The sequence below is a fragment of the Archocentrus centrarchus genome (assembly GCF_007364275.1).
Source record: "Archocentrus centrarchus isolate MPI-CPG fArcCen1 chromosome 18 unlocalized genomic scaffold, fArcCen1 scaffold_23_ctg1, whole genome shotgun sequence".
Classification (NCBI taxonomy): Eukaryota; Metazoa; Chordata; class Actinopteri; order Cichliformes; family Cichlidae; genus Archocentrus; species Archocentrus centrarchus.
Genome location: NW_022060145.1, coordinates 5,440,514 through 5,464,162, shown reverse-complemented (window position 1 = coordinate 5,464,162; position 23,649 = coordinate 5,440,514). Strand labels below are relative to the sequence as shown.

At 42.5% G+C, this 23,649-nt stretch overlaps 1 protein-coding gene and 1 non-coding gene across 2 annotated transcripts; both read left to right on the top strand.

Annotated features, from left to right (window-relative positions):
• Nucleotides 1-1,522: 1,522 nt before the first annotated feature.
• On the top strand, nucleotides 1,523-23,646 carry spag17 (sperm associated antigen 17). The gene is made up of 30 exons (XM_030722669.1): nucleotides 1,523-1,724; nucleotides 9,921-10,061; nucleotides 10,854-10,913; nucleotides 11,034-11,162; nucleotides 11,565-11,691; nucleotides 11,838-12,050; nucleotides 12,130-12,287; nucleotides 12,491-12,634; nucleotides 13,168-13,240; nucleotides 13,363-13,481; nucleotides 13,654-13,854; nucleotides 15,300-15,404; nucleotides 15,533-15,683; nucleotides 15,839-16,033; nucleotides 16,186-16,223; nucleotides 16,308-16,424; nucleotides 16,691-16,845; nucleotides 17,075-17,187; nucleotides 17,277-17,347; nucleotides 17,626-17,880; nucleotides 18,026-18,140; nucleotides 18,377-18,517; nucleotides 18,662-18,772; nucleotides 19,934-20,091; nucleotides 20,188-20,290; nucleotides 20,576-20,730; nucleotides 20,864-20,978; nucleotides 21,112-21,267; nucleotides 23,125-23,269; nucleotides 23,440-23,646. The coding sequence occupies exons 1-30, from the start codon at nucleotides 1,617-1,619 to the stop codon at nucleotides 23,495-23,497; spliced, it is 3,930 nt and encodes a 1,309-aa protein (XP_030578529.1). The 5' UTR covers nucleotides 1,523-1,616; the 3' UTR covers nucleotides 23,498-23,646.
• Nucleotides 13,956-14,026, top strand: trnag-gcc (transfer RNA glycine (anticodon GCC)). The gene has a single exon. It is a non-coding gene; the product is annotated as a tRNA-Gly (tRNA).
• Nucleotides 23,647-23,649: the final 3 nt, after the last annotated feature.

The following is a 23,649-nucleotide window of genomic DNA, read 5'->3' as shown; positions in this document are numbered from 1 at the left end:
TATGTGGATGGACTGGTATCTGAGTGCCACTACAGTGTTTATGTGGCTGCTGTGTGTGACCTTTGTAGGACACTGCCTCCGGAAGGTTTGGAGCTGACAGCTCCTCCATAACTGATTTCTCTGGCATCTCACAGGTGGGCGTTGTCTCACTTCTGACCTTTTATGGCAGAACTAATGGAAGTTGTTTGTCACCTGGGCAATATCTCTCTCATAACTACAGCCCTGTGCATTTATCAGCAATTTGTGCCTGGCCACGACTCAAGTCCAAAGGTGTGGAGATGCATGAAATTCTTTGTAAAACGCACTGATGGGCACAGTGAGAAGAATTCAATTGAATCACTGCTAATGAGTCCCCATAAACAGATGCCCAGTATGTATATAAGCCCTTCATTTTTACACTGAGCATTTTTCTGCTTCTCACATGGAAAGGTGGGGTAATATATAAAGACTCTGTGAGGGTATGTGCCAAGAAAAAATACCTCAGGAAAACAAAATAAACAGCCGGTCTGACTCTCAGAAGTAGCCGGCGAACATCTCTCATTTGTTTCACTTCAGCTGGGTTGCACCAAAATTAAACAGGAAATACTTTCACATCACAGATTGTATTGTGTGACTTGTTGTCTACCCCCTGCAAAGAGTATGTCAAATTCTATGAGAAGTTGTTTAACTGGATACACATTTCAGTTGGCAGTAAATCGACAGCACTAAATGCACCGGTTTACTTGAAACAGATGAGAATAGCCTGTTCTTTTAAAACAGAGCAGACCTGTTGGAAAGAATAGAAATCATGCAATCATGAATTGCTAATAGTTGTCTGAGAGTGTGTTGGGTTGGGCTAGTGAAACCCCTGCATCTTCAGATCTATTATGCCCGAGTATTCACCTAATTAACATTTTAAATAAAACCTGACCAAGGCTCATTCCCTGCTTCCATATTGACTGTATTATGATTGAAAATAGGAATATGTCAACGCTGAATTGAAGGCTTTTGAATATGGCGGCTATATTTAACCTCTATCCTGTTACTTGCCTCATATTATGAAGCAATAGGGAAAAGGTGCCCTCCGGATCTATTCTCACAAACTAACCAGCTGTTTTCAGTGTCAGTGTCTGGGCCCGCTGATAATACTGCTACAAATACAACAATCACTGCTAACACGCGTAAGCCACGACCAGGATCTGGTTTATAACGCTTTAATTCAGGAGGTGTTGTGACCCTGCTTTGAAAGTACGGCTAGACCATGCATCATACTGCCATCTAGTGGAGGCAATGAACGACAGCAACATTAGACTAAAAAGATTTGTCTTTAAAAAACGAAGCATATTTTATTACACACGATCTTTACGTGTTCTAATTCTTTGTTTTTGTACTTTTTATTGTTAAAATAACACATAGTGAAACGTCGCATAGGGAAACGGAGAAGCGCGCTCTTTCAAGCTTTTGTTCTGAAAGTCTACAGGAAGTCTTATTCTGGAAACGTTACTTGACGCTCGTGCCCAAGCGGTTACCAGGGGCAACGCAAACGCCAGAGACAACTCACTTAAATTTGACCCCCACCTCGAAAATTGTATTACTGTTCTCACTGCACTGGGTTCCTGAATCGTCAGTAAGCAGAAATGCCTCCAAAGGACGCTAAAAAGGGCTCTGATAAAAAGCCCAGCACTGCTGGAGGCGCAGTAAATCAAAACTGGGAGACTGGGCTCATCAAAGCGGAATTTGAAGAGGTTTGTCGTCTCTCTGACTACTTTATTTGGCTTCACTTCATTTGTTTGTTGGAAACTTATATTTTTCACACTGGGAGAGTCTTGCAGTGGTCAGGTGTTAGCCGAGTTTACAGGCGGTTTGTTAGGCGCGCTCAGCCCGTACAGGTAGTTAAGAGCAAAGGTGGGCTTTAAAACGGGATGTTAACTTACTAACAAATGGAGACAGTGTCAAAATTATTAACGAGGTCACTCGGTCGTTTTGTGAATATTTGTGTTTGTATTTGTAGTTTTGTTTGCGTTACAATGTTATAATAATACTTGAACTTTTTATGCTGTTGAAACTTTCAGACCGGAAGTCGTAGTTAGTTGTGTGTGTGTGTGTGTGTGTGTGTGTGTGTGTGTGTGTGTGAGAGAGAGAGAGAGAGAGTGTGTGTGTGTGTGTGTGTGTGTGTGAGAGAGAGAGAGAGAGAGTGTGTGTGTGTGTGTGTATCAGTGACGTGCAGTCAGGGGGGGCAGGTGAGGCACTGCCTCACCTGTCATCATGTCAAGTAAAGTACTAACAATGATACAGTGTATGACAAAGGTGAGTACACCCCTCACATTTCTGCAAATATTTAAGTATATCATTTCATGGGACCACACTGATAAAATGACACTTTGACACAATGAAAAGTAGTCTGTGTGCAGCTTATATAACAGTGTAAATTTATTCTTCCATTCATGTCTAAACCATCAGCAACAAAAGTGAGTACACCCCTAAGCGACTACACCCGTAAATGTCCAAATTGAGCACTGCTTATCATTTCCCTTACAAAATGTCATGTGACTCGTTAGTGTTACTAGGTCTCAGGTGTGCATAGGGAGCAGGTGTGTTCAATTTTGTAGTACAGCTCTCACACTCTCTCATACTGGTCACTGAAAGTTCCAACATGGCACCTCATGGCAAAGAACTCTGAGGATCTTAAAAGATGAATTGTTGCGCTTCATGAAGACTGTTATATAAGCTGCACACAGACTACTTTTCATTGTGTCAAAGTGTCATTTTGTCAGTGTTGTCCTATGACAAGATATACTTAAATATATGCAGACGTGAGGGGTGTACTCACTTTTGTGATACACTGTAAGAGAAAATACATTTGACCACTTGACTGTTCTATAAAACTGTTTTCTGAATTATTTCAACACTTTAATGGTCAAAATCATTGCCTGTTCAAACACATGGAAGAAATGCGGGGTGAGGCAGTGCAGTGCTGTGTCTCACCTCTGGTGGCGCTGTGTCACATGCAATAAATGAAGCAGGCGGCTGGCGCGTTCCCAGTGCTGTCTCTCTACACATGCTGATGTTCCACAGTCTAATACTGTATATTGAATGAATGTGTGTGACATGTTTATTCTTTGTGATCGGTTATAAATGCACGGTGAAAATCAGTGGCGCAAAAAGGGCATTGCAATGCATAGGGGCGCCGCACAAGAGGGGGGCGCCAAAACGATATGGGGAAAATATTTCTCTAGTTGCATTTTCTGTATTTAACAGCTGTGCATATGATATGATCAGTAACAGAGGCGCGGCGCTGATTAGGCGCCCCTGCGCTCCTTCACCTCCCCTCCTCCTGCCCCCCCCGACTGGTTTAAAGACAGTCGGTAAGTTATGTCATAGAAGTCTTGTATTTTATAAGGTCATGAATAAGTGAGATCTGTGCATATGAAGACAGTAAATGTTGAGAGGATGCGGATGGCGGATTTCCTAATCTATTACTGCAATAATTCTAATGTTTTATTTGTGAGACAGTCACACAGGTGCTCTTTTAAACAATATCATGGTGCAGCAGGGTTCCAGGGAGCCATAATGCTTCTTTTTTAAACAAAAAGCCCCCTTTTTACCCAAAACAACAGTTGGGTGGCTCTCTTTATTCGGAGTGCTGCTAGGAGCATTATACAATGGCCGATCGTTTTAGAAACAACAGCAACAGCTGGTTTGTCTTTATTATGTATGTTTCACGATAGCTGTTAGGCTCCTTAAACAAAGACATGTAGTCTGTCATAAACAGCACCATACTGGCTGCTTTATTATGTGTTTCACTGATACCTCACACAGAGCGCAGAATGCGCGCCTACTCAATCAGCTGTTTTACTCGCATATTCGACTATTGTATGAGTCTGTCCGTTTTAAGCAGATTTGGAAATTAAACGTGTAATCCTAGTTTCTGTTTTAGCACCGACGCTGTTTCACTGAGCGTGATAAAAGCTGTCAGTTTGGTGAAAACATTATAGCTGCAGAATCTCATCCTTTTTCTGACCACTTTATAAGTTCCACACAGTTTAGCCCATAGTATGATTCAAAGTCAGAATAGAATCTCACACAGGCTGAAACAGTGTCTCAGTTTTTGTGTATATCTTTAAAATAATGAAACATTTCTGCACAGTTTTTCTTCAACAGACGCAACTCAATAGCTGACAGCAGAATAAAGTTGATTACAGGGTGTCGCTAAAACACATCACATCGACCACCATGTTTAAATTATTTACAAAAACTCCCACTCCTAAATAACCGTTTCCTGCAGCGTGCAAAGCTTTAGGGTGTTGATAAATCAGAACGCACAGACTATCGTGTTTTTCATGTGTAAACGTGTTTTTATTTTTTTCCCTGTATTGTAGTTTCCATCACGCACTCCAAGTATGATGCAGACAGGTCTAGCGACAGCGCACTCACAGTGCTCACGTCGGTGTTTATGTGTTTAGTTACAGCGTTATCAGTTGTGTTGTGCCGGTCTCTCATCGTTATTATTAGTTTGACATGTGAATTACACGCGTTGTCTGGTATTGAAGGTGGTTAGTAACGGGACACCGTGACTGAGATGACTGTAGCAGCTAATGGCCTAGGGCAGGGGTCGGCAACCTTTAATACGGAAAGAGCCATTTGAACCCGGTTTCCACGGAAAAGAAAACACTGAGAGCAGCAAATACTAGCGGAAGCCGGGCAGCCGCTTTTATATTATTTTATTTTATTTTAATATTTCAAGATCACAATAATGTTCCAATTTAAAACTACAACAAAAACCGAACTGACAAAAATAAAATGCACTTCAATTGGATACTTATAATTTAGTTCCGCAGACCGCACAGAGCCGCAGCTTAAGCCTGAAAGAGCCGCATGCGGCTCCGAGCTGCGGGTTGCCGGCCCCTGGCCTAGGGTCAAAGTAGCTGTTTAAGGGCACAGCTTAATTTTGGCATTAAAAGCTGCCATTCCTGTACTTAACCACTGAGAAGGTCAGGATTTCAACAGTTGGTTAAAAATCTCTGTTAGCTTTCTCCACCGGTGTGTGTTACAGTACTTTGTACACAACTGTAGTAAATTCTCTGGTCTGCTTCTCTGTTAAAACCATAGGTCTCACAGAATGGATTAAAAAAATAATGATTTATTATCTAACTGTGCAACCCCCATGAAGGATCCTACATCTACATTCCTTAATACTAGAAATATGATTCTTCTACTTGCTCAAGGCAAAAATAGAATTTCTTGGTTTTCATAACCCTCTTTGTCTGCGTATGTACCCATGTATTGTAGTGAATTGTAGCAGTCTGTCAGTTTTTATTGGTGGGTGCATATGTGCACGCCTTTATGTATATTTTCTTTTAATCAATGTGACCCTAATTACAGGACATAAAAAACAAGACAAGACAAGGCAATTTTTTTTTAAATTTGCCCAATTCTTTTATTGATGTTTGAATTTAACACTTTAATTTCTTGGTCTTTGTTTTTTGATTGCTCTTTTTTGGTCCAATTCAATTTTATTTATTGAGCCCCAAATCACATCAAGAATTATGCTTTATTGATGTGATTACTATTTTGACTGTTGGTAATTGTTGTTGGGTCTTTATCTTAGAATCAAAAGCACCTTGAGGCGAGTCTCCTCAAGGTGCTTTGTCTTGTGAGACCCTACAATAATTACACAGAAAACCCAGCAGTCAAAACAACCCCTATGAGCAAGCACTTGGCGACGGTGGGAAGGAAAAACTCCCTTTTCACAGGAAGAAACCTTCGGCAGAACCAGGCTCAGGGAGGGGTGGTCATCTGCCGCGACCAGTTGGGGCTAGTTGGTAGCTCACTGTTTATTTCCCAGCCCGGGGTCTGGGAACTGGGTCAGGCCGATATTTCCTCACTTCAAGAGGCATTTTCAGGTTATCAGAGTTCGTCATCAAGTATGACCCAATTACGACGCGACCGTCTGGCTTTTTTGTTTGATATTCTGATCATCGTTGGATCAAGAGTCATGTCTGTCTTCTGGCTCTTGTTTGCAAACTTCTCTGGCTGCAGCGAAGGGAAGCCTGACCGTAGAAAGATGGAAGAACTCATTTCACCCAATTCCGGTGTGACTGCCTCCTTTGTCACTTTGCTGGACTCAGATGGGTTCTGGACCTCCTTTCGGCCTTCCGTCATCATCAGGTCTTTCTTCACTGAATGATTATTTTCCAGGGTAACAGGTCTGTTTTCTCTGTTACTGACTTCTGCAGCCAAGACAGGCTGGGGTCTGGGACCTGCTGCATCCTGGGGTCTGGGACCTGCGGCAGCCTGGGGTCTGGGACCTGCGGTAGCCCAGGGTTTGGGACCTGCGGCAGGCTGGGGTCTGGGACCTGCGGCAGGCTGGGGTCGGGGACCTGCTGCAGCCCAGGGTCTGGGACCTCCAGCGGCCCAGGGTCTGGGACCTCCGGGAGCCCAGGGTCTAGGACCTGCTGCATCCTGGGGTCTGGGACCTGCGGCAGCCCAGGGTCTGGGACCTCCGGGAGCCCAGGGTCTAGGACCTGCTGCATCCTGGGGTCTGGGACCTGCGGCAGCCCAGGGTCTGGGACCTCCGGGAGCCCAGGGTCTAGGACCTGCTGCAGCCCGGGGACTGGGGCCCGCAGGAGCCCAGGGTCTAGGAACTGGGTCAGGCTGGTATTTCGTCGCTTCGACAGGCATTTTCAGGTTATCAGAGATCGTAGAATGTAACTCAAATGCGTTCCGTCTGACTGACTTATTTTTTGATTTTCTGGCCATCTTTGGTCCAGGGGACATGTCTGTCTTCTCGCTCTTGTTTTCCAACTTCTCTCGCTGCAGCGGAGGGAAGTCTGACAATGGAAAGATGAAAGAATTCATTTCACACTCACAGGCATGTCCCTCAGTCGCAGAGGTGGGTTGGTCTGCCATGCTCTTCTCTCGCTGCAGCGGAGGGAAGTCTGACAGTGAAAAGATGAAAGAATTCATTTCACACTCAGAGACATTTCCCTCAGTTGCAGAGGTGGGTTGGTCTGCCATGCTCTGAGTTTCTCCCAGTTGTTCCAAGCCTCTGGGCTCAGGAGGATCATCATCTAACTTGGCTGGAGTTGGATCAGATTCTAGCGCTGATAACTCAGAAGCATTTCCCTCAGTGGCAGAGGTTGGTTGGTCTGCCATGCTCTGAGTTTCTCCCAGTTGTTCCAAGCCTCTGGACTCAGGAAGATCATCCTCTAACTCACCTAGAGTTGGATCAGATTCTAGCACTGATAACTCAGAGACATTTCCCTCAGTTGCAGAGGTGGGTTGGTCTGCCATGCTCTGAGTTTCTTCCAGTTGTTCCAAGTCTCTGGGCTCAGGAAGATCATCGTCTAACTCGGCTAGAGTTGGATCAGATTCTAGCGCTGATAACTCAGAGACATTTCCCTCAGTTGCAGAGGTGGGTTGGTCTGCCATGCTCTGAGTTTCTTCCAGTTGTTCCAAGCCTCTGGGCTCAGGAAGATCATCTAACTTGGCTAGAGTTGGATCAGATTCTTGCACCCATAACTCAGAAGCATTTCCCTCAGTCGCAGAGGTGGGTTGGTCTGCCATGCTCTGAGTTTCTTCCAGTGGTTCCAAGCCTCTGGGCTCAGGAAGATCATCTAACTCGGCTAGAGTTGGATCAGATTCTAGCTCTGATAACTCAAAAGCATTTCCCCCAACAGCAGAGGTGGGTTGGTCTGCCATGCTCTGAGTTTCTCCCAGTTGTTCCAAGTCTCTGGGCTCAGGAAGATCATCGTCTAACTCGGCTAGAGTTGGATCAGAGGCAGTTCTTTCAGTTGCAGAGGTGGGTTGTTCAGCTGCATTCTGCTGAACTTCAGTCTGGGACTCCAAACCTTCCGTAGGATCTGGTGACTGAGATTGTTCCAGTTGTGATCTGATGAATTCTGCGGTTTTTTTAAAAACCCAGGGAAGTACGTGATGTGTCAAAAGTAAGAGCGGCATCTTTGTGTACAAAGCAAGTCCAGATGATATTCCTCTAAATCTGCAACTGAATTCTGTGGTTACGCTTTACAAGAGTGCGCTGTGTAAAACAGGAGAGATTCTGTGGATGTACTTTCAAGGTTCTGACCTACTTAATAAATGATTTAAGCTCAAAGAATCCCAACATTATATCCTCTGAAGTGACATTCCAGACAATTGTGACATCACCGGGTATTCTTTAACATGGACCTAAACATTGCTGTTACCATGGCAATGTTTTTCTTTTAAATAACAGCTGCTTCATTGGAAAACAAACTGTGGGTTTAAAATCCACTGACTGTATATTATCGCATAGACCTGTTCATCCACACAGAGCAGCAAACCTCAGAGCAGCAGCAGCAGGTCAGCTGATCACAGCCTGCACATCAACATCATTTACTGGAGCTCACAATAGAAAGTTGTGATTCTTCCCCCCATGCAGAGCCAGTACAGCTGATCGTGATTAGGTGTGGAGGCACAGTCACCCTCTACTATGGAGGACACTGAGACTAGAGCTGTGTTTAAATTCCCTTTCACAGTTTGTGTCCTACATAAAAGATTCAAGCTGAGAGCATTCATTAGAATAAAAATTTAGATTCGAATAACATTTGTATTCTCACGTAATATTATTTCATATTATTATAATAATAATATATAATGAGGTTCGGTTAACTTTACACAAAAATAGCTGGTAGAAATGTCCTCCAAAGAGCTACTTTTACTTTCTTACTTTGAGTACATTTCAGAGCCTGTACTTTTTTACTTTTACTTAAGTAAAGAAGTTGAACCAGTACTTCGACTTTTACCAAAGTATTTTTTAACACAAGTACTTGTACTTCTACTTAAGTACAAAATGTCAGTACTTTTGCCACATCTGACAATCAAAAAATCATATGGCAAAATTTTTGGTTGCTGAGCAGCAGGTGAAAGTTGTTGGAATGACAGCAGCCAATGAGAGACTGCGTTATTGATACTGAGCTTTGAGAGATTTGTTACATTTAACATGTTTGGAGTGTGTAATTAGAAAATCCCTCAAAGTTTGGATGTTTCTTTGACTTTTAAGCTTTCTGGGTGTTAGTGCCATCTGCTTTGGTCTGCACACTGTCCAACAAAGCTGGAAGCTGGCGTAGCGCTAGGTTTCATTTTCAAGTCATTCAGAAATAAATATTTAAATAAACAAGACCAAATTTTTTTGTGTGAAATTTTGACTGTTCTTCCCTTGAGCACATTATTTGTAAATGCACCAGCTGCCAGCATAAATAGTAATGGGTGTTTCAGTCAAGCATGGACAACATAAACTTAATATTGGCGGTGCTCAGACGGGTGGCTGGCGATGGGGTCAGCTGGAGGTGGGGGCTCCAAATCACGTTCTGCTTGGGGCCTAAAAGGGGGGTGCCTAAAAATGTGTCTGCATACACCTCAGAAAATATATAGCTGCACCCCTGGTGAAAATACACAGGGTGAGGCAGAAAGTACCGTGCCGCACCGATAGGGGGCACAGCTGCGACAGCACTGCCCCCATCTTCAAATAAAGGTAAGACAATACATGTTTTTTATTTATTTAAAAAGGGAGACACCCCCCCCCCCCCCCCCCCCCCCCCCCCAAAAAAAAAAAAAAAGAAAACATTTTTTTTTAACCTTACATTAAATATTTTGTTTTTCTTGCCATCATTTTTGAACAGTATGGAGTTGATTAAAGCATAATTAATCGAAATGTATTGAAATATAAACTTATGTTTTGGGTTCATATATGTGAACATCCCTCCAGACGTCAGTGCCTCACCCGTCACAAACCTCACCGCACGGCACTGATCTCAGCAGAAATTGTGTGATTGGTGAGCCTAGCGCGAGCAATCAGTTTAGCTGCACAAGAATGAACTGAAGTAATGTAAGCTGTAGCGGTTGGTTGACTATGATGTTCGTGTATTGCAATAGTATGTTGTAAAATCTGCTGGCCTCCCCAGGACTCGTGGCGGGCCTGTGTGTCTGTTGTGGTTGGGAGAGGTCCGGAGAAGGAGGAAGTGATCCAGGCTTTGGCTTTGGCCGTACAGCAACCACAACGCAGACTTTTCAGCTTGCTAACTTGGGACGACGCGCTTGCAAAGGTACACCAACTTTGTTTCAAACGCTTTTCATTAGCGGGATCTATTGTATTGATGTGCAGCTCTTTATTTTTATTTTTGCATGCTCTTAGACTAGCTTTACATAGTTTACTCTTAAAAATTATCCTTAATTATCTTAAGAAAGGGGTAAGAAAGCGCCTTTGTACTGGCGCCTTTCAGCAGGACGATCGAGGGTTCGAGTCCACCAGCTGACCTGTGTGGATTCTTTCAGGATTCTTTGACTTCCTCCCACAGTTCAAAAGCATGCATTTCATTTTGCTTTATTTTAAATTGGCCACAGTTATGACTGTGCATGAATGGTTGTTCCCCTTGTGATGCACTGGTAACCTGTCCAGAGTATACTGGACACTTGCCCCATGACAGCTGGGATAGGCCATGTTTCATATCAGCATCCACCACTGTGACTATAGATATGACAAACAATAAGGACAACCATAATATGTCTCCTTTAAAAATAAAACTGTTACACTGCTGCTGCAGTGCTGTGGCATGACCATATTTTCCACACATTAAATTTGCTAAACAAACTGAAAACAAATAGTTGAGAATACATTCTTCAGGTTTTTTTTATGTTTTATTGAACAAGAATCAGATTAAAAAAAAAAAAAAAGTTAGCATTTTATTGCTCTCACCTATGTGTTGATCTACTCGTTTATTTTAGTTGTCAGTATTACTAGCACCCTTTGTTGCATAACTGGCTACTTTAATGAAAACTCAGAATACTAACTGTCATCAACTATTCACCTTTTAAGCTACCGTTGCTTCTCTGTACAGATCCATGAACTGGGGAATCCCAAAGCAAAAAAACCTGATGATGCCCCCATGTTCTATCAGGTAGGCTTGGGAGGTTTTACAGGAGTGAATTTGTACACCATGGTAAAGAACAATGCTTTTTAATGTGTTGTGTTTCAGTGTAACAGTGATTGTGTGTGTGCATTTTATTTTTTTTTGTAGGTTACAGAGCCTGCTAAGCTGCTGCTCGATGCAGGGGAGGAGATTCCCTGTGATCTGATGGCAAAAATACTGAAGTTCCACCTGCTACTTATCAAAGCCAGTGATCAGCAGAGGTCGGACGCTAACCAGGTAAACAGCCTTTTATATAAGTGATTCTAATTGTTAATAAAGCTGCTTTCAGCTGCTCACTTATCACAGCAGGTAGTTCCACATGTTTGATTTGGCAGTTTTTTTTTTTAAATTCCCTTCCTGACACAACCTCAAGGGGGATTTGTATCTTTAGCCAGACTCAAACCAGCAACCTTTTGCTTGCCAAGCACATGTGTAAATCACTACTCTAATGACTCCTTTATACTTTATGAACAGCGTCGACCTGGGGTGAAATTTCACTCTGCTTTCATTGTTTAATTCACAACAGCTTTTGCACAGCCAGCAATATGATTCAGAGTTGTTGGTAGAAAAAAATATTTTGATAAGCTGTTCCTCAGGGATCATGTTTTTAAAACTGGTTTGTGTTGATGCCCGTTTAAGGCTGAGGGGGAAAAGGCAGCGGTCCCTGATAAAAAGGGAAAGGGTGCTCACACACCCCTGATACCGCCCATGGAGAAGAAGACCAAGCTGAAACGCAGGGGTGATGTTGAGCCGCTTACATTTAAAGGTAAAGGCTGATTAAAAAAAATTGTGCTAAATGTCTAAAATTACTCTAGTGTAGCTCGACTGTGTCACTGCTAGAAGTAATGCCACTGTGCAGACTGTTGCGTGCTTTAAAATTTTGAGCACACTGACTTTGTCTGTTGGTCATAGATGATGAGCCAGAGTGGGGTCCTCAACACTATATTCTATTACTGGGCTTCTACCAGCCGCACTTGATAGCAGGGCTTGATGCCATAGGTGTTCATGTATCTCATGTCATCAAACTGTGTTTGGAGCGCCCCCAAAATATCGAGGGGCAGCAGGACCGAGACAGCTGTGAGGGAAATGTGCAGCGTCTTGGCGATTCTCCAGTTTTGGATGCAGGTAAGGAGTCTTCAGTAAACAGTAGATTTATCGTATGTTGTAATTTACACCATACCATTGCATCCTCTGTGCATGCTAGAAGCTGTGCAGGCCAGAAAGCTGGATCGATTCTGGTCAGGTCTGAGACCGGTTTTGGACAGTGGGCCACCAGACTCCAAACTCCATGATGTGGTTCAGCTCAGCTACACTGTTCCAGACTTTATGCTTGACTTTCTCGCACAAGACCCTAAGACTATGGTCAGTAAGTGTTTAACACATCTATTCTTATTGTTCAGTTTACCATTTATAATATTGCGCATTATCTCGTTTTCTGTTATCCAGTTTTTATTGCTTTTTTTCAGTTACTGTATCTCTTCTGTTATATTTGAGAATCACATTACACATGACCTGCCTTTTACTTGAAATCCTTGTCTGTGTGTGTGTCTGTACTGCATGTCCAGCTGGAGCTGGGAAGCCAAATCTTTGACGGTGTGGCCAGTCTTATCTACGACTGCCTGAACGTGAGAAGGCAATATCAGCAATACCGAAACAATCTCAAACTCACCGACGTGCCTGTTCTTGGCTTGTATCCAGACCCTGTGGAGGTAAAGATAGAGTTTGAGTTAACTGTCAGTGTTCATACACCTAAATTGATTTGTCTTATAAAAGACTGCTGTAGCAGAGGATGGTTTCGATCCATCGACCTCTGGGTTATGGGCCCAGCACGCTTCCGCTGCGCCACTCTGCTCACACCCCAGAGCCAACTCTGGAACCTGCAATTCCTGACTTAGGAGACCAGTGTCCTATCCATTTGGCCACAAGGGGTGGCTGTAAGGCACTAGGTACAAACCAGTGTTCACTGCCCTGCACTTAACCCTGCATTTTTGGCTTGTTAAAAACCCAAAGATGTGCAGTTACATTATGAAAATAAAAAATATTGATATTCTGGTAGCTAGATGTGCAACAGTGTCTTTCAGGATGTATATTGAGGAGGATAGCTCTAGTCTGAAATGAATGCTCTCACAATCAGGCAGCACCCCTTTTTATTTGAATTGTTGAAAACACTGCGAATATGACCCACAATCACTGGTCCTGAACCTCTGCACTGACATCCTTATTTTTCTGTTTCTTGTGCCAGGTTGTGCCAGCAGTTCTCACAACTCCACTCTCCAAGAAGAAGTCAGTCCAGGAGGAAGTCGCAACAGACCAAAGTGAAACTTTTCCTCTTGTTCTCAGTCCTTTGCAGTATTTCTGGTATAGTCTTGTTTGTCATTTTGAATTAAACCTCCTAATGAGACTTTCCCCTTTTCTGTCGTCCCTTCTTGGTGGATAGGGACCAGGCTGCCTCCTCTCTCTGTAGATGTGGACATGTGTTACTATAACAGCCTGCTGGACCTGGTTCCTCCTGAGGCCTGCTCTGTGCCTTTGATCTTGCACTGTATGCTGGAACAGGTATGTTTGCATTTGGTTGTGTAGATGTGTAGTTTTGCTCCGTCACTAACTGTGTGTGAAAGCAGCAGTCTGTGGTCTAACAGACGGCGGGTAGATCTTGTGTGACTGATTAATGAATAACTAAAATGAGCGCTAAGGGACACATCGGAATTTGTACTGTTTGCATGTCTAGGTGGTGATGTCTGCAGAGCAATCTTTGTCTACCCTGCCCCATGTGGCTGAGGAGTCCAAACCTCTCAGTGGTCCCTGGTTAGACCATCAACTGGTCAGCTATATGCTCCAAAGATTCTTGCCTCTGATACACACAGAAGAGGAGAGACACTGCTTGTTAAATAACCTCCTAACTACAGTACAGAATGAAGAGGATAAGAAGGTATAGTTACTGCGTTATAACACACATATAACACACACATTATGAACACAGAGACCTGAGAAAATCACAAAAAAATATGTAGCTACAGTGCTTTACATGAAGCATTGGTGGTTCAGTGGTAGAATTCTCGCCTGCCACGCGGGAGGCCCGGGTTCGATTCCCGGCCAATGCAACACTGTTTTTTTTTTCCTCTCTCTTAACGGAAGGCAGAAGGCGCTGCGTCTCTCAGAAAGAGAAGGCTCATATTTCAGTGGGCAGGATTAGTGTCAAACACTTAAAGCTGAATAGCAAATCCACACCAGCTCCCTTGTGTCATGGTAATAGAGCACTTGCAGCAACATACCCTAAGTAGGATGGGCTCATGTGTGATGTGTGGGGGAGTGGGTGGGGGTAAAACACTCGGTTCCCTGAATAGAAAGAACATGTGACAGGAAAACCAAGTCGTCTACCGCTTGTTGTTTGTGTATTAGAAGATGTTTTTATTTTTACCAAGCAAAATGTTTTTGTGTTTTTAACAATTGCATTTAACACCTCAAGCTCACATTTTAAAAATCATAACTCAGTCACATGTATACATTAACAGAAGAATAATATTCTAAATCTAATTAATGAAAGCAAATATGCATTCACCAAGAAATATCCCAATATTTTAATAATTACCATTGCAGGGATAAATCTGAATTTCATTGCGTAATGCTGAAATAATAACACATACTTCGCATACTGCAGAGTAACTGCACTACAAATACATACCAGCAGATGGTGCTATATTCAAGGAGTAACTGGAGCAGACACATCCAGGATATTTTCTTGGTGTAATATATTATTATAGGTACTGATAAAGCAACCATGAGCATAGAGGAACAATCTGGATTTCTTCAAATATGATCTTCCATAAGCCCCTTTTAGACTTTCAGTCTTCTCATAAAATCCCTGAAGCTGCTTTTTTATCAAAAAAGATTATATGAATTAAACTGACTTTTTATTCCTGCACACGTGAAATTCACATTTCAGCACCAACATTGTTCCACAAACACCACAGAAAGCACAAAATAAACATAGTTTACATGACTTTAGTAGCCAGATGTGCACACAGGCCTCTCCAGAATCCCCAAACACCTCTGTTTGTGTTGAGTTTTCCCAACTTTAGGTCAGATTAACAGTACTCGTAATTAATATATTTGGCTTTTCAACAAAATGTTAGGAGCTGTTGATCATACCAGCAGCAACAGAAATTTAGTCTCCCGTCATGGAGACAGAATTGATCTCTATCTAACTGCAAATGACGTTGTGAACGTCACTTCAGAAAAGTGAGCTGTCACACAGTTTCACGGTTTTATGAGAGCCAGTGTAGTAATGAGTCCTGGATTCTCAGTGACACTCAGAGCACAGTATACAGTTCATTAATGTCTCTCAATTTTATTCTCTTTGTTTATCTGTGCCAGAGGCTAGTGGCAACATTTGGAGCAAGGGAGACTGAGAAGAAGCAAGAGCAATCTCTGGTTATCAGACACCACGATGAGCGGGCGCTGCGCTTCAGAGACATTGGTGTAAGCTTATTTCTTCCTAGTTATGTAGAATCTAATTTTTATATTGCTCATGTGGAACTTTTACATGATACAAAGAAAAAAAGCAGCCATAGCCGCGTGTTTGTGTACATGCATGTGAACCCTCTTAGGTGGTTCAGGATTTCGATCCAGCGGAGGTGGAGTCGTCCATGATGAGGCAGGCTCCGGTGTGGGAGCTGATTGAGTCAGTCGCTCAGCGGAAAGACAGAAAATCCCGTTGGATGTCCATCAAACAGCAGCTACAACACTACTGCACAGATGGTCAGAACCTGTGTTTTGGGCCTCGAGGCAGCTCACTGTACCTATTAAGTTCTGTTTGACAGCATCAAACAGAATGGCTACTCACAGTAAGATTTTAGTCAGTTTTTGTTTGTCTTGTGATAAAGCTCTTAATCCATCGGCTTCCAATCCTACAGATAACGTGCTGTGGCCGGAGGTGGAGCGTTTTTTTCATCAGAGTGTCTTTGAGGCGATGCCGCTGACCACGGTGGATCAACAGGGTGTGTTACTTGGAACGCCAGGTCCAGCACAGCAGCAGCCATCGACAGTCATCCCCTGGGATGACCCGTTAGCCTTTGCTAAACAGCAGCTTCATAATATGCGGAACGAAGGTCCGAGGTTACGTCGGTTCATTCTCTTACTGTTATGTTATGACACTTACATGCAGTACGTTACTGGGTACAGTCCATTCATGAAACTTTATTGTGGTTCACTCAACATCACTGCATTACTTCACTTATGTATTTCATTTTTTTTACTATAGGTTCAACATTTCTTACCGACGAGCCTGGTAACAGAGAGGTATTATTCTTATATTTATCTCTGTATGATTTAATTAAAAACAATTTAAAAAAATGACAGTGATGAATGCTGTTTTTTTCCCAGGAGTACAGTGGTAGAGTGTGCAGCCACCTGGATTTATCTGACATACAGAGCTGTAGGCTGAGATCTCTGCTTCACTGGCGCTATGCTGAGCACCACAATGCCGCTGTCCTACCGCAGGTGACTTATCTTTTTAACCTTGTTAAATATGTTCGTGGTGTCAGATTAGACACAACTGCAGTTACTACGTGTTAAAAGTCGTCTTTGCTGTGATGCTTTTAATGTAAAAGAGAGCAGTTCAAGATGTATTTGTTGAGCAAACTAAACAAAGTTGAGGTTATATAGTATGTTGCGCATCCTTCAAAAAGCAGAGAAAAAACATTTTAATGTGCTTCATGTTTTTTTTACTTAAAGCTAAAACATTTTGACTTTCTTGTTTCATGTAGGTGCTCCAGTTAGCATCAGAGGAATACCGCTGCTTGGACACCTTCAGAGGAAGCCACAACAACATCCAGTATATTTTTTGCCACAATCCCATGAGTCCTCACCGCCAGGCCAAAGAGTTCTGGGATGTGGCCCTTCACACCGATGTCAAGTTCAGGTGTGATATGAAGCCCAGATTTTTAAGTGCATGCTTGTTACAGGAGGAATAGTAAATACCTTTTGCTGTGTAAGAGCTTCCATGGATTTACAATGTCTGTGTCACAGTGTAACTGAGTAAATTACTGCATTAGGTAGGTCTCTACTCCTGGACTAATTAAAGAGGTATAAATGTGCAATGTTATGGATTATCTGCAGCCCGCTCTACGTCATCCTTTCTCTCTATACAGAGATTACTTTGAGCATGTGGCAGATAAAATTTCAAACTGGACAAGAGAGGAAGAATTAAAGAGAGAGTCGATGCAAGACAGAAACGACAGCCAGAAATTCGATTTTCCAAAAGGTACTGCACTATAGTGGCCTCTGTGGCTCTGCTAGAGTAAGTATACTTACCTCTATATGCATATAACATTTGTTTTCTTCTCGGGCTAGATGAAAAAACTGTTTGTTCTGCAAAGGAGGAAGACAGCGTGGCAGGCTTCATCAGAAAAGACTCTCTTAAAGTCAGTACAAGCTAACACACACACGTGCATGAATCTCACACGGAGCATTTCATAGATCAGTCTCATTGCTTGTATCACTCAGATGCTTTTTCACAGAGCAGTTAAGTGTTAAATTAATGAGTTTCACTGACTACTGTCCATCATTATTTTAAATGTACAGTATCTTTAGAGATAAAATAAGATTTGTCATTGCTTAAGGTATGGCACAGCCACACTGACCTATTTTAGAGTCACAAAAGTATTTGGTTACAGTTTATGTTGTGTGCACGGTGTCACAGGCCTGGAAGTTAGAGCAGGAGCGGCAGAAGGAAGAGCCCAAAACGTCAAAGAAAGAGGATCTGCCTAAAGATAAGCAGCAGAAAAAGCAGGACAGGTCGTCAGACAGCAAGAAACAGAAAACCTCATCTGGTGACAAGAAGAGCAGGCCGGGGACAGCCAGCAGCTCAGCCAAGCCTCCCACAGAGTCAACGACTACAACAGCACCCCCTGTGGATGAAAACAAAGAAGTGCACCAGGCAGAGGAAACCTTCAATGTGAGAGCACACACCTTAAAACCTGTTAAATAACCAGCTTATGTTTTGATCAAGGTCTTGCTAAGTCAAACAACTCTGTTTTTTTAAGTAATAAATGACTGTGTGTATATGGTTGTGCATGTTTATGTGTCTGTGCAATGTGCAGGGTTTCACAGGCTACAGCATGGATGGAAAATTGATCCACGTGTCGGGCTGTCTCCAGCACCTTTTCCCCTCAGATGGCGGACATATCTCTGTAGAGAATGTCAGCTTTGTTCAAGGTACAGGGACCAAAAATGTAAAAAAAGGCTTTAAATCTGTCACTACAGAAGAGTAAATATATACTCTGAAGAGTTAAATCATTTGCACATTGTTTCTCCCCCTCCTGCAGCCATATTTCATTAAGAATTTTCTTTCTTTCTTAATGAACTGGAGGAACATTGCTTTTATTAGTTTTGTTCCATTGTTAGAAAAATGACATGTAAGTGTTACAGTAACACATATTTTTTAACTCCAGGTTCCAGCCAATTGAAAGTCGCTGTGAAGAAGGATGGACATCATTTCTACACACACGTCAACCAAGTTGTAGTTGAGCCTGCTAAACATCCTCCTCAGACCCAACGCAATAAAAACACTGAACCAGAGAAGGACTGTAGAGGTAAAGCTGCTACATGCAGTATGAGGACTTGTTATAATTTTAGGTTTCTTTTTATCCATCTGTGTGAAATCTATAGTTACTGTGTATGATACTGATGCTCGTGTGTGTGTGTGTGTGTGTGTGTGTCCGCGTTGTCCTTTTCAGTGACTGCACCTGTAGAGGTAAAAACAGTAAAGCAGGGCTCCCTCTCAGCAGTGCTTGACAACAAAATCCGACTTTCATACAGTTTCTATGGTCCTGCAGGAGAATACAAAGGTATTACACTTAGACATACATGCAATTTTAAAATGAACTTCAATTTTTTTTTTTTTTATTAAAACAGATTAAGTACACCTATTGAGGAGTTAATAAACTCAGGGCTCCTGACATTTAGTAAGCTTGGATTAAACAAGTGCAAGATTTTGACACTACATGTAGCATAGTCAGGCCTTCACGTTAGTAGCCCCTCTGGACAGGTATTGATCCATGCTTAGCGCTTCTTCTTCTTCTCTATTTACATTTTTGTTATTCTTCGTCAGAATTATGCAGAAGGCATCCAATTCCATGTCCCATTGAAAGACAGTGGAAAAGGGCAGGATACATCAGCTGATGTGTTGCCTTTCAGAAATGAGGAGATGGTTTTCAAAAGCTTCCTCCAACTACATGAAAATACAACTGAAATATTTCTAATCGGCACACCAAAGATCACATCCTCTCCTTCCTCAGACCCACAGTCAGGAATCTTATCTTCATTGTAGGGCAGGTCTGTCCAATAATGTATCCTCTTGGGGGGGGGGGGGGGGGGGGGGATGGCTTTCAAAAATGTCAGTGCTTCCACACTCACTCTGACATGGAGCAGGGTATACGTGCATCGATATCATCTTGTCTAGACTTTGGAAATTTATTGTGTTCTGGATTATAGCAAAAAACACACGCACACACAAAATGAACAGGACTCTGCAGTTAGTTCAAACATGGGTGCTCAACTCAAAAGATATGCACATTATTGTATGTTTAGCTCTCCTTATACTGGTTGCCATTAACTTTAGAAATTAATTTTAATATTTTTGGTCACACTTAACTTTAGGTGGGATAGACTCCAGCCCCTTGAGAGCCTGAATTGAATAAGTGGAAATGGTTTTAACTTTAAGCGCTTTCCATGGTCTGAAACTAGAACAGTCAGTGCTAATAATCTTTTAGACGAGTTCTAAATACATAGCTTTTTTTTTTTTTTTTAAATCACAGCTTTTTATACATTTTTACTGTATTTATCATAAGCTTTATTTAGTGTCTGTACTTGTAGTGACCTGTTTCTATTTAATGTTTCATGTTGTGTTGGTTTGTCTGTTTGATTAACAATGTCCTGCATGATATGTAATGCACGTACATATTATTAAAGTGCTTTTTAAAATAAAGCTATAATTATTGTTGTTATAGTAATTTCCCAGGAAACCAAAGACAAAATGCCAGAGACAGCCATCCTCAACCCCATTCCTTCGTCTTCCTCCACCCGCTGCTCCAAAGGAAAAAATGTGGAGTCAGTTTCCTCCAAGACACAAGCCACATTTAGCCAGATCAGACCTCCAGAGTCCCAGGTTAACACGCGTATACATGTACAGTATGTGTACACAGAGGTTTTCAACCGTGAAATATGTTGTGTCATTACACTCAATATGTAATGTATGTCTAAGGGTTGTGAAGGCCAACCAGCAGTGCAATCAAGTCCATTCAACAGTCTCAGCCTGTCTGTTCCCAATGGGCTCCTGCTGCAGTTTCTACAAGAAGATACACAAGGTTAGTGATGGATTTGTTTGGAATTTATAGTACATACACAGCCATACACTAATGTGTGTATCCTCACAAGTGTAATTTTTTCAAAACCCCATCCTTGGTGCAAGTAGGACCACTGTCTGTGCTCTTAGACACATAGACTGTATATCTTCTGTGTTCAAATTTACCTGCTAACACGCTCATGCAGTAATTTTCTGTAACTACTATATTCCCATTAACCATTCTACATATATTACAGAGCCATACTCAAATATATATTAGATAATTTTTGTGTGTTTTTGTGTCCAGGTGAAGAAAAGGGTATTTTGGTGAGACAAAGCTTTCCTCTTCATGCCAGAGAAAAGGCAAGGCATCTTCAGGATGCATCTGTCTCCAAAGAATTGTCCCGTGTTATCACCAGCCAGGGAGCTGTGATCCGTTACATGAGAGATGGATCCACAGAGGTACGCTCATTCATATTGAGGCACATATCGGGTAGTTCTTGCTGAGCTGCACCAGTTCTTACATAAAAATGGTGAATTACTCACACAAATCATCCCAGTTTCTTTCCGCCTTCTCATCTATTTTGTACTGTAGGTGCTGTTTGCTGATGGCTCAGTCAGTTTCAGTCAGGATTCTGGTCCAGTGTGGGTCTCTGACTCTGAGGTTCAGGAAGAAATCTCTAATCAGGAATCTGAGGACAGCAAGGAAGGTTAGACTGGCGTACCACTGAATACAAAACAGCAATTCCTCCATCTTGTAATGAATGTGACGGGGGCGCTTGCTGGGAGGATAATGAATTTTCAGTGGTCCAGTTATACTCTCTTTGCATGTCTTCCCTATAGAACAGTGCATAAAGGAGGGAGTTAAGGATCACAGCGGGTGTTGGCTGACTACAACACCATGTGGAGATCGCATCTGCACTGTTGGGGACCACACACACACACATACCTACCAAATCTCTTCTCACTTTAAAGGCTACAGACCCCATCACCCATCAGGCAAGAGAGTTCAATTTCTTCTGAATTTACACAGGTGCCTAACTTACAGTGGCCTTGCGAAAGTATTCGGCCCCTTGAACTTTTCAACCTTTTGCCACATTTCAGGCTTCAAACATAAAGATATAAAATTTAAATTTTTGTGAAGGATCAGCAATAAGTGGGACACAATCGTGAAGTGAATAAATTTATTGGATGTGTCAAACTTTTTAACAAATAAAAAACTGAAAAGTGGGGCGTGCAATATTATTCGGCCCCCTTGCATTAATACTTTGTAGCGCCACCTTTTGCTGCAATTACAGCTGTAAGTCGCTTGGGGTATGTCTCTATCAGTTTTGCACATCGAGAGACTGAAATTCTTGCCCGTTCTTCCTTGCAAAACAGCTCGAGCTCAGTGAGGTTGGATGGAGAGCATTTGTGAACAGCAGTCTTCAGCTCTTTCCACAGATTCTCGATTGGCTTCAGGTCTGGACTTTGACTCGGCCATTCCAACACCTGGATACGTTTATTTGTGAACCATTCCATTGTAGATTTGGCTTTATGTTTTGGATCATTGTCTTGTTGGAAGATAAATCTCCGTCCCAGTCTCAGGTCTCTTGCAGACTCCAACAGGTTTTCTTCCAGAATGGTCCTGTATTTGGCCCCATCCATCTCCCCATCAATTTCGACCATCTTCCCTGTCCCTGCTGATGAAAAGCAGGCCCAAACCATGATGCTGCCACCACCACGTTTGACAGTGGGGATGGTGTGTTCAGGGTGATGAGCTGTGTTGCTTTTACGCCAAACATATCGTTTTGCATTGTGGCCAAACAGATCGATTTTGGTTTCATCTGACCAGAGCACCTTCTTCCACATGTTTGGTGTGTCTCCCAGGTGGCTTGTGGCAAACTTTAAATGAGACTTAAATGGATATCTTTGAGAAATGGCTGTCTTCTTGCCACTCTTCCATAAAGGCCAGATTTGTGCAGTGCACGACTGATTGTTGTCCTATGGACAGACTCTCTCACCTCAGCTGTAGATCTTTGCAGTTCATCCAGAGTGATCATGGGCCTCTTGGCTGCATCTCTGATCAGTCTTCTCCTTGTTTGAGATGAAAGTTTAGAGGGACAGCCGGGTCTTGGTAGATCTGCAGTGGTCTGATACTCCTTCCATTCCAATATGATTGCTTTGCACAGTGCTCCTTGAGATGTTTAAAGCTTGGGAAATCTTTTTGTATCCAAATCCGGCTTTGAACTTCCTCCACAACAGTATCTCGGACCTGCCTGGTGTGTTCCTTGGTCTTCATGACGCTCTTGCGCTTTGAGCAGAACCCTGGGATTATCACAGAGCAGGTGCATTTATACGAGACTTGATTACACACAGGTGGATTCTGTTTATCATCATCAGTCATTTGGGACAACATTGGATCATTCAGAGATCCTCACTGAACTTCTGGAGTGAGTTTGCTGCACTGAAAGTAAAGGGGCCGAATAATATTGCACGCCCCACTTTTCAGTTAAAAACGTTTGACACATCCAATAAATTTCATTCCACTTCATGATTGTGTCCCACTTGTTGTTGATTCTTCACAAAAATTAAAATTTTATATCTTTATGTTTGAAGCCTGAAATGTGGGCAAAAGGTTTAAAAGTTCAAGGGGCCGAATACTTTCACAAGGCACTGTTGTTGATAATAAAAATTTGAGAATTAAAAAGATTCCTGCAGTGCTTCGAGGCAGAAATCTCATTTCAGAATGTTCACGCTTTGATGTTCTCGGAGTACCTTGAATGATGGGATAGTGTAAGAAATGAGACTCATTCTGAAATCACCTTGTGCTTTTCAGTGCTAACTTAGCTTGCTGACTATGCATTCTTGTTTTAGGTGATGCTGAACCGGGAGGATCTGGTGGTTTGTGTCCAGAACCCAGATGGGTGTGTAATTGTAGAACATGCAGACGGAACCAGGATCACCAGCCTCTTTCAAGAAAGGCCACTGACTGCAAAAACACACTGTTCGCTGCACGCAGGTGACCAGCAGGCACACAGTCAGTGATCACATGGATCGAATCCATACCTCAGCAGCAGACCTGCACTTACAGATGACTACACAAACACATGCTCAGTCAGTTGCATTAACATGCTCACATCTAGTATTTTTATAGCAGATTTGAAGTTCCCGTGTCATTTATTTGTTCAGGAGTGCAGCCGGGGAGTGTAACCCTCAAATCAGCTTTTCATCGTGCAAGCGTTGCTGAGGACATTAATGTCAAGGACGCTTGTCTCAATGGAGAGATTAGCAGGAACAGTGCAGGGAATACCTGTGACAGGGAGGGAACTGTTGGTGATTGCAAAGCCTTGAATGAGCGTGGATGTATGTGTGATGAAAAGGAAAGTAGTGTGGCATAAG

Coding starts and splice junctions, on each gene's coding strand:
- spag17 (XM_030722669.1), top strand. CDS start 1,617: ATGCCTCCAAAGGACGCTAAAAAGGGCTCTGATAAAAAGCCCAGCACT. Junction 15,684..15,838: donor ACAACACTACTGCACAGATG/GTCAGAACCTGT, acceptor CCAATCCTACAG/ATAACGTGCTGTGGCCGGAG. Junction 20,291..20,575: donor TCTACAAGAAGATACACAAG/GTTAGTGATGGA, acceptor TTTTGTGTCCAG/GTGAAGAAAAGGGTATTTTG.